Genomic DNA, 10259 nt, shown 5'->3' with positions numbered 1-10259 from the left:
TCACTGCCCTTCCCTTCCCTACTTTGATGACTGGTTTAGGGCCAAGCCTCTAAGCCATCTGACCCACGGGCAATGGTGTGCAAAGCGTTTGCTGGATTTCGGAGACACCTGCATGATGCAGAAGCTGCCTGGAGAGATTCTCTCAGTGTGGAGGACAGACTTGAATCTTAGGGGTGAGGTGGCCACTTGCCACTATTCGGAATAGAATGTTGGCCTAAGGAGAAAGGGAGATAATGAAGAGAAAGGAATTGGAGCCCTGATCAAACTGGACCCAAGGCTTACTTTGATACTGGACTTTTCAGTCACTGAACCAATAAAATCTCTGTCGTCTAAGCGATGCTGAGCCAAGCTGAGGTTATGTAACTTGTAACCAAGGTCCTCAACTGCCACACGGTGTCAAAGATGATCGTAAAACCACCCATTTCTGTGTAATGTGCTCAAAGGGGCATTACTTTTTCAGGAAGGGTATTTGCTCCAAGAAAAATAGTGTTAATCCGAGTTTTGACTCACATCCTCCAGTCTCTAAAGTTCTCTTGAAAGTAATACACAGTACATTCAGTAATAAACAGACATCCACGAAAGAAACAAGCCAAGTATCAAATGCAGCATATTTTAATTTGTTTCAAATAAAGCAATATATGTATATATATATATTTTCAGAAAAACACCAGATGTTAAATCCTACAAAAGCGCATGTGTCTTTAGCAGATCATGTTTGTCTGATCGGTAAGAACTGTTTTCAACATTAACTCTCTAAAGACAATCAATGGATTGACATCACCGCTACAACATAGGTTGCTAACTGAACCTCTGATCTTCAGCCACATCTTGATTTTCCTAACAAATGAGTAAATACTGCCTGGCTAAAATGCTGCAAAGTCTTGATGAGAAAAAGCATCAACAGATCAAGCAAAGCCATGGAAGTTATGAAGCAAGCTAGAGCTGATTATTAGAATTAGTAAAAATGATTCAGAGAGGATGACACAACCACACAGGGTTTGTATATTCTGATTGACTCTCTTTTGGCAGCGAGTTGGGTCAGCACCTCGGGCAGGGAACCAAAACTGAGCGAAGACTGCTCTCTTCTCCTAGCTCAGGCCACCAACGTCACGGCTGGGACTGAGAGAACCGTGGCATCTGTGGAGACCTCTATTCTTGTGGGGCAGAGATTGCACTGTGATACCCTACCGACGTTACCCCGGAAAGGCCTGGCATCCGGGTTGTCTGCAGTGTGCTGCCTTCGCCGGGGCTTTTCAGGATGGGTCGGGACCTCAGGGGTCTTTGTCCCCAAGGGGGCCTCCTGATTTTTGGCACCTCCTTTGTTTTTGGGACGGAAGCCATTGTGCGGCTGTCTTCTGTGTTCGTGTCGGTTGTTGCCTTTCACCATGGGGTCAGCTTCATTACTGGTGCCCTGTGACTTGGCAGGCCCGTTTATCCGGTTGTTATGATATTGTGGATTAAATCTTCGTCTTTGGTTAGAAGACCCATTCTACCAAAAGAGAAAAGTGGTAAGTATTAGATGCCAGCAAACCACAGATGACACCGGTAGACAGCAGGGAAACTGAATCTCTAAGCCACCCGTAAAGTGTTTTATACCCCAGAAGAGTATGACAGCTTGCAAATAAGGCCATGGTGGCCAAATCCTTAATCTTAGAAGAATAGTGGATGGCTTTATAAGTGCAACTGCAAGAAAATTATTAATGTTGAAAGAGAAGTTATGGGGATCAGCAGGTGGTATGGTGGTTAAGGCACTGGACTCCCACATGGCAGACTGCAGCTCTAGTCTCGGACCTGGTGGTTTAAAAATCATACTGTGTGTGTGTGTGTGTGTGTGTGTGTGTGTGTGTGTGCATGTCTAAAATCCTGAGAGGAGGATGGAGGAGAAGAGATTGCAGAGTGGCCATCACTACTGGGAGTGACTTCTCACTTTGCCTCTCTCTGTCTCTCCTTGGGCAAGCGCATGTGCCCTATGGCAAAAACCTAAAAAGAAAAAAGGAAAGTAAGAAAGAAAGGTTACAAAAGTATAAGACAGATAATCCAAAAATTAGGCCAAATAAAACCCTAAAATATAAAAGAATAAAATGTTAATACAGGGGCAAGACAATAATGATTATCTACCATGAAAAATACTGGGATGTTTCATACAGACTATGTATCTGAATTCTAATTACATATGTGAAGAAAAAAAAGGAAAATTCTATCTTTAATTTTTCTTCTCTAAAGCAGTTTTTCTAATTTAGTTCAAAACAGCTAGCATCATAGTGCAGAAATATTATCTTGGACCAATATAGGGATGGTGTGTATCTTGTGGATCCTGAGGGGATATGGGGGAAACAATGTATTTACACAAAAGTAATCAGTGCTTTTTCTAAATTTTGCAGTTCTAAGTCAACAAACTTTGAAGTTTCATTCTAACAGTCATTCCTTCAACAAACAGATGAGGCTAGGAAGCTACGGATTAAGCCTGTCTGTGTCAGACATGGGAAATATTTCTGAACTCATCAAGGTTAGGAACAGCCCACATCCACTGAGTCCTTGTAGCGTGCCAGGCCTAGGCAAGCGCTTGGCCATGCATGATCTCACTTGTCATCACAACCACTTTCTAACTAGCTGCTATTCTTTCCTTTATTTTCCAGGTGTGGGTAATGAAATCCAGAGTTCTGCCCAAGGTCTACAGCTAGAAAATGTTTGAGCCGTTCTCACTTTACAAACATAGGTTGTTGAGGGGACCAGCAGGTGGGGTAGGGTTAAGATGCTGGACTCCCACATGGCTGACCACAGTTTGAGTCTTAGACCCAGAGGCTTGAAACTCATGCTGAGTGTGTGTGTGTATGTGCCCAAAATCCTCAGAGGAGAATGAAGGGGAAGGGATTGTGGCATGGCCAACCCGCAGGAGGTGATTTCTCACTTTTTCTCTCTCTGTCTCTCCAGTGAGCATATCCACCCTACAGCAAATAACCATTCCCCCCCAAAAAAAAATTAAAAAAGGTTGTTGCATGAACACAAACCTTTTTTTTTTTTTAAATCCTCTATTAGTAAAACATGTAATTTTATGAATTACAAATCATATAAAGTTCTAAATGTGTTTCCTGTGACTGAATGGTATAATTTAGGGCAAAGCAACCCTCGATAACTTAGGACTCAGGGCAAGAGTGCACATGCATGGGGCCAACAGATGGCGTGGTAGTTAAGGTGCTGGACTCCCCCATGACCGACCATGGTTTGTGTCCTGGATCTGGGGGCTTAAAATTCATGCTGGACATGTGTGTGTGTGTGTGTGTGTGTGCCCCAAATCCTGAGAGGAAAATGGAGAAGAGATTGGGGTGTAGCATCCCCCCTGGGTGGCGATTTCTCACTTTCCCTCTCTCTGCCTCTCTCCAGGGAATGCACACGACCTATAGCAAAAAACAAAAAGAGTACTTGCAGACCCACACACCACGTGTCTGAACACTGCCTTGTCCTCGCACTGGCTCCAACCCACACTGTGATGGGGCTTGAACACATGAATGTGCACACTGCACCTGCACACCTGAGCTTCATCCACAGCCCCACAAATAACACCTTTTGGACCTATGGGTATGCAAACTGTCCTCAGGATGCTGTATCCAGGGAAGTGGTTCAGACAGACCCGAGAAGAGGCATGGGGCCACTTAGGATCCTGAGCACTTGGGAACATGTTTCAGAAGGGGTAAAGTAGGCTTTGAGTGCTCATGTCTCCTTAGTCTCACTGATGCCTCACTGCTCTGAGGGCCATAGCCAGGCATGGGCCAAGAAAGTGGTCTCTAAACCACAGACTCAGCTCTGGGGACCTTCTTGCCTGGGTCTATGGCAATTAGTTTTTGATACGGACAAGGGCAATTCAAAAAAATTGTGGAAAAATGGAATTAAAGTACTAGTTTATTTTGATACAAAAATTTTCAGATCCATGCATAATTTTTCATCATATACATTTTCATATATATATATATAAAGATTTTTGCTATAGGGTATGTATGCTTGTTGTAGACAGAGAGAGACAGTAAGAGGGAAAGCAAGAAATCACCTCCTAGGGGGACGGGGAGGATGGTCATGCCACAATTTCTCCTCCTCCATTCTCCTCCTGGGATTTTGAGCATGCACGCACATGCGCCCAGTATGATTTTTCACACCACCAGGTCTGGGACTTGAACTGTGGTTGACCATGTGGAAGTCCAACACCTTAACCATATGCTACTTTGTGGTACCTCCATGAATTTTTTTTTTTATAGGTTTTTGCTATGGGCGTGTGCACTTGCCAGAAAGAGAGAGAGAGACAGAGAGACCGAAAGCAAGAAATCACCCCCCAGGGGAGATGGCCACACCGCAATCCCTTCTCCTCCACTCTCCTCTCGGGATCCTGGGCATGCGTGCACACACACCCAGCGTGAGTTTAAGCCACCAGGTCTGGGACTTGAACTGTGGTCAACTACATGGGAGTCCAGAGACATAGCCATTATACTAACTGCTGGTCCCTTCATGAACTTTTTAAAGCGGCCTTCTAAGTGCATTTTGGCTTAAATGAGCCATCACCCAAAATGCTAAAACAGTGATCTGAGAAAGTGTCTACACATATAGATAGTATTTAATCTGGCTTTCATGTTTTTTTGTTTGTTTGTTTGTTTTTGTTTTTTAAGGAAATTATGAATTGAGGGACCAGAAGTTAGCGTAATGGCTGTCGCTGAACTCCCATGTAGTTGACTGCAGTTCAAGTCCTGGATCCGGTGGCTTAAACTCACGCCGGGCACATGTGCATGTGTGTCCAAGATCCCAAGAGGAGAATGGAGGAGAAGGGATTGCCGCATGGCCATCTCCCCTGGGGGGTGATTTCTCGCTTTCTGTCTCTCTGTCTCTCTCTGTCTTTCTGGCGAGAGCACGTGCACTATAGCAAAAAAACCCTCTCCAACAAAAAAAGAAAGAAATTATGAATGGGAAACAGACTAAAATTTAGACTTAATTTAATGTGTTGTTTAATAAGGAAAAAACAAAAGCTGTGGAGATATATTAGATTACAAGTAAAAGGGATTTGATTGCGACCTTTAACCTGCGAACATATAAAAGGTTCCCTGTCAAAGTGCTACTTTAAAGCTCACGAAGACATTCAAGGCCAGAGAAGTGCTTGTCAGTGTCATTAAAGGGAATTTTAAAAGACCAGGACAAGAAAACCCAAGGAGACACTTGTTAGAAAACCAGCCTTTTTTTTTTGGGGGGGGAAAAAAAGTCTCTTTCTTAGAGACCATGAAAGGTGCCTTTATAGCATGCTCAACTTTCATACATCAACTTTCATTGTTAATTCTCTAACAATATAAGTGGGAAAATCACCCCTCAAAGATACAGTGCAGAAACAGGAGAGAAATAAGACTGTTCTTTGGAAACTTGTATTTTTAGAGGTCATAGTAGATAAAAACAGTGTCATCTTGAAGTGCATTCTCTTTACTGAAATCCCAAGAGAAGAAGAGACATTTGCACTAACGTTGGCCTCTTACTGGTAAATGAAATGTAAATGGCAACTGAATTATCTTAAAAAACAAGTGCCAGGTGTCCTGGTGCTGAGAGTTTCAGTGGCCAGGTTCTGAATCTTGTGCCTGTGCCCTTTCACAAGGGACCCAGTGATGGAGACCTGGGCATGGTGGTGCTCCAGGCCAGAAGAGCTGTCTCAGGTTGGACACTGCTCAATGCTGTCAACAGTGTACACAGGCCTCTTCCTCCACATGGGAAGTCCTGTGCAGTGAGGTCTGGAGAGAGCAGGGGAGTTCTTGTGAGGTCAGCCAGGCACCCCGAGGCCAGGCAGTGCTGCTGAGGGATGGGGGTTGGAAGTCTGGGTGTGACTCAGTGAGTTCAGCATCTATACTATTTCCTTCCCTGCTCTGGGCACCCGTGTCTGCAGCCCCTCTGCAGGCAGCACCAGGAGACCTCCCCTCGCGAGCAGCTTACCTGCTTGTTCACCGGCATGGCCTGGTGAGTAGGGTCTGCCGTGCTTGGAGGACTGCTCATCATTTTTGGGTTTGCTGCTTTACTCTCGGGGAGCTTGTTGTGATTGGATGGTTTTCGGGTGAAGTTACTCTGTTTCCCAGAGGTTGCCGTGTGAGCATTCAGCAGAGGCAGCAGAGAGCTGCACGGTGTTCTTGAGGAATAGTTGTTCTTTGGGTGTGTAACTGCAACGAGAAATGCTTGGTGTTTGGGGCTGCGCCATGAGTGCTGCTGCCTCAGTGGCCCGCTAGGCAGGGCTAGGAGATGGAACTGGCAGAGTGCCATAAGAACATTAAGAAAAGTTTTCTTCTGGAAATATGTCATTTGAAAGGGCATGGTGGTACTTAGAGGCCACCAAATTTCTCCTGTGGGAATCACTGAACTATGATTCCAGTGTAATCATCCACATTGGGAGACATTTGTAGGAAATAAGACATGTCCGAGCAAACTTAAATATTATTCTTTAGGTCAAGAACTGCCAAGGGAAGAGAGAGAATGTAACCTTTAGGCTCCCCATCTGGCTCTGAGCCTCTAAGATTCCCCATAACTGTAAACCCATTCTCATCACCCTTGCAGATCCCTAGACCACTAGGTGTTGCAGAGACAAAGGGAGATCAAGAGATACATGGAGGGGCCAGCAGTTAGCGTAATGGCTATGTCGCTGGACTCCCACGTAGTCGACCGCGGTTCGAGTCCTGGACCCGGTGGCTTAAAACTCACGCTGGGCGCGTGTGCGTGCGTGCCCAAGATCCCGAGAGGAGAATGGAGGAGAAGGGATTGTGGTGTGACCATCTCCCCTGGGGGGGGGGTGATTTCTCACTTTCTATCTCTCTGTCTCTCTCTGTCTATTTGGCGAGCGCACGCGCCCTATAGCAAAAACCTCTCCAAAAAAAAAAAAAGAGAGAGATACATGGAGACTCCAGCTTGTCAGAGACACAAGGCCCTGAGAGCATGAGAATGGGGGATGCTGGCTGTTAGGAATTTTATCACTCTAGCTCCTGCATACCCCCCATCACAGGGCCAGGCCTGCCAGCCCCTAATGCATCTTTTATATTCTGTTAGAGCTACATTATCTGGCTCTTTATCAGCTCCATTTTCCACAGCCCCACTGCAGATCTGCACCACTTCTAATTCTACAGGCAAGGCAGGCTGATTGGGCAGACTGCCGTCAGGGCTCAGGGCTCAGGCAGGTCTGTTCACTGTTTATTATGACCGCTCCCGCTGGTTTTGAAAGTGGTGGTTTCTGACGGGATGATTTCTATGTGATTATGCTGGAGGGAATCAATTGAAGGATAAAGCCATGGCTTCCTTCTCACAGTTCACTGCAATTTGACTGCCAGGCTGGATAGCAAGACCTTTCTCTGAATCTTAAAATTGTCACCAAGTTTTAAAAGCAATTTTCTCTGCTCCCTTTGTTGGATCAGACGTAATCCCAGGGTTCTGCTAGAGGATTAGGAGGGACTAGTAGGGATCACAGAATATTAGAAATGGAAGGACAGGGGCACATCTCCAGGCCCTCCTTTATATAGGCAAGGTGTGACAGCGAGTTGGGGGCTCTCCAAACACGACCAGGGGATTTCTGTGGCTTCTGTGTCTGTCAGATTCCGTTTCAAGGGTTGTTATTTCCCACAGTTCAGAGACCCTTATTTCTGGCTGGGTAGCTGTGGGCTCTCGATGTGCTCTTAACACAGATGTGCTAGGAAGGAAAGGGTCTCTCAAGGATTACAATCTCGAACACACAAGGCTGTCTTTCATGGTGGACATTTGTAATTTGGTAAGGGACACTTTCTTCCACTAGATGGCACTTGGAATGCTCAGGAGGAAAGCAGGAGAAGTGCCACACTCCTCCCACCCCAACCTGAAATGGGCGACAGAGTCGCTCAGCATTAGGATTGACTTCTCATCCTCAGGCAAACATGGAAACTAGGAAATTTCCTAGTTTCCTGTGAACCAGACTGCTTTTTTAAGAGATGGAGCAAAAGCTGGAGACGGAAAATGGCAAATAGGTAGATTTTCTTCATAAGGGAAGGAGGATACAGGGAAAGAAAAGAAAAGAATTTAAAAGAAGTACAGTCAGAAACCCAGATAATTGCCAAAGAGGTGTGAAAAGGATGCTCACAGCAGGGCTATTTTAATGCAGAAAAACTGGAAGCAGCCTCAATGCCACAAGTAGAGATATGGTTATGTCAACTCTATGTAAATAAATTGCCATTAAATACAATGACATGGAAAAATGTGTACTATATATTACGGAGTAATAAAAGCAAGTTGCATTACTAATGCGTACTATAGTACAGTAATAATATACAGTATAAAATAATTAAGATATAAAAATAAATTTGTAAGATTTAATTTACAGAGACTATCTGTGCATAAAAGCGTAAAGGATATCTGAAAGTAATGTCATGCTTTATTTAATATACTTCTGTAAGTTCTAGATTAAGCTTATGTTTTTTTAATACTTGGAGGGAGGAAAAAAAGCAATTTTCACGTAAACAAAAAAGTGCAGCCAAACTCCAGTTTTTTGGTTGACCATGAGCGTGGACTGTCCGTGCGTCCCACTCGTCCCTTTCTTCCCTTGGTCATCCTCACAGCCATTTTAGTGCCTTCCCCACCTCCCTGTGGAGGGCTGGAGTAGGGCAAAAAGCAGCAGCCAGTTTTGCAGCGTATTAGCTGCTCCAATTAAGGCTTAATAGGGAACAAGCTCAAGTTAATGGCTGAAGTGAAGTCTTTCATTATCTGCAGACTTCACTCAGCACAGGGAACCAGGGCGAGGGCGGTGGCTCAGAGCACTGCTGAGCACAATAGCTGATTGTTCCCAGACTTATTAGGGAGACTCCATGTAACAGGTCTCTGTAAGCCAGGGCTGTTGGAAACCAGAGAAGCAGTTTATCTGGTGATACTTAGGAAAAGTTTGCAGAAGGTATAAACTAGGTGACCTGTTCTGTTCCGCTTAATAAATCCAGGGGATTTACTGATGGGCAGTGGCATTTGAAAACTTGAAGTTCAAATCTTGACATTTCCAGTGACTTGTGTCATGACCTTAGATCATTAAACCTCTTTTAGACCTTACTCTAGCCCCCTGGGGACCTGCACACCTGACATTTTCCACCTCAACTCCCAACAGCGCCACATTCGCTCACACAGAATTACTTAACAAGTATGCAAAACTCACTTTCTCCGCAGAGCATGATTTGGGCCTTCAGCTGTTCGATGTCACAGGAGAATCGGGCAGCTTTCCCAAGCTCTTCATCATATTTACGCTCGCTGACAAAGTGCTGGAGGGAAGAGAAGTAAAGCAGAAGCCCCACAATTATAGACATGCCAGAGGAATCCTGCAGCCAGCCTCATTCACGCTGCTCATTGGGTGCCCACTGATGGGCTGACCCTGGAGGGGATCCTTCCTTAGCTCCATCACTGCAAGGCTGCATTAAGTCAGTCTTAGTTCTAACTCCTACCTGCCTGGGGCATGATCACTTTCTTGTTCTGGAAACATGTGAGGGTCTTTTCTTTCCCCTGTCTGTTCTTAGAAAAAGCTGCGACACAGGCAAATGTTTGGATTCATCTACCTTACCTTTTAGCACCCCTTGCCCTGGGTCCAGCAAATTATTGGGCTGCATTCTGGCAGGGTCTTTCTAGTTTGGCCCCAGTCTGCTACAGTATTAACCAGCAAGGGAAAACCTATTACCACTCCTAGATACCCATCTCTATTTTAATAGAGAAGCTAGAAGTCCTGAAGCCTTTAGTTTCTAGAAAACATTATCTCAAATGGCAGTTCTTCAGCTGCTGCTGAAGAAGTGAAGGAGAGATTATTTTTTTTGGTTCATTTAAAATTAAGATCTATGTGTAAGATGACAGAGTGAGAAATATGAAAATAACTATGACTCAATGCCTCCTTGACTACACCAGGGAGTTTACCACCTAAGAAGGGAAAGAGATAACCATTACATACAAACGTATGGCTCCACCATGGCAGCCTAGCAGTAGCACAATGCTGTGCAATGCTGGAGGCCATAGGCAAGGCTGGGGTTCAGTTTCCAGATTATTTGTACTTGCTGGGCACATATGCAAGGGCACGCCCACGATCCTGGCTGGATGAGGAGACTAGAGGAGGGGTCATGACATGGGATCCCATTGAGGGTACTTGTCTTTCACTCTCCCTGTCTCTCTGTCATGTAGGAAAGAAATACACTTAAAAAAATACAATACAAGGTGGTATGTGATTGGCTCTTTAGGAATATAAAAGAGGAAGAAATTATTTCTTCCGGAGGAGA

The 10259-nt window shown here is 44.9% G+C and overlaps 1 protein-coding gene across 4 annotated transcripts in view; it reads right to left on the bottom strand.

Moving 5' to 3' along the window:
• Positions 1-596: 596 nt before the first annotated feature.
• The window catches only part of SPATS2L (spermatogenesis associated serine rich 2 like), a 226670-nt gene continuing 217007 nt past the window's right edge, over positions 597-10259 (bottom strand). For all 4 annotated transcript variants that reach the window (XM_006152991.3, XM_014589532.2, XM_014589531.2 and 1 more), the window contains 3 exons: positions 9161-9263; positions 5950-6170; positions 597-1489 (listed from right to left, as the gene is read on the bottom strand). In XM_006152991.3, coding sequence (XP_006153053.1) covers positions 1094-1489; positions 5950-6170; positions 9161-9263 — 720 coding nt within the window. In that variant the 3' untranslated portion in view covers positions 597-1093. The remainder of the gene's footprint in view (positions 1490-5949; positions 6171-9160; positions 9264-10259) is intronic.

Source organism: Tupaia chinensis, unplaced genomic scaffold (assembly GCF_000334495.1).
Source record: "Tupaia chinensis unplaced genomic scaffold, TupChi_1.0 Scaffold000361_2, whole genome shotgun sequence".
NCBI classification, from domain to species: domain Eukaryota; kingdom Metazoa; phylum Chordata; class Mammalia; order Scandentia; family Tupaiidae; genus Tupaia; species Tupaia belangeri.
Note: the sequence above shows the minus strand (reverse complement) of the source record. Positions and strands in the feature narration are given on the sequence as shown.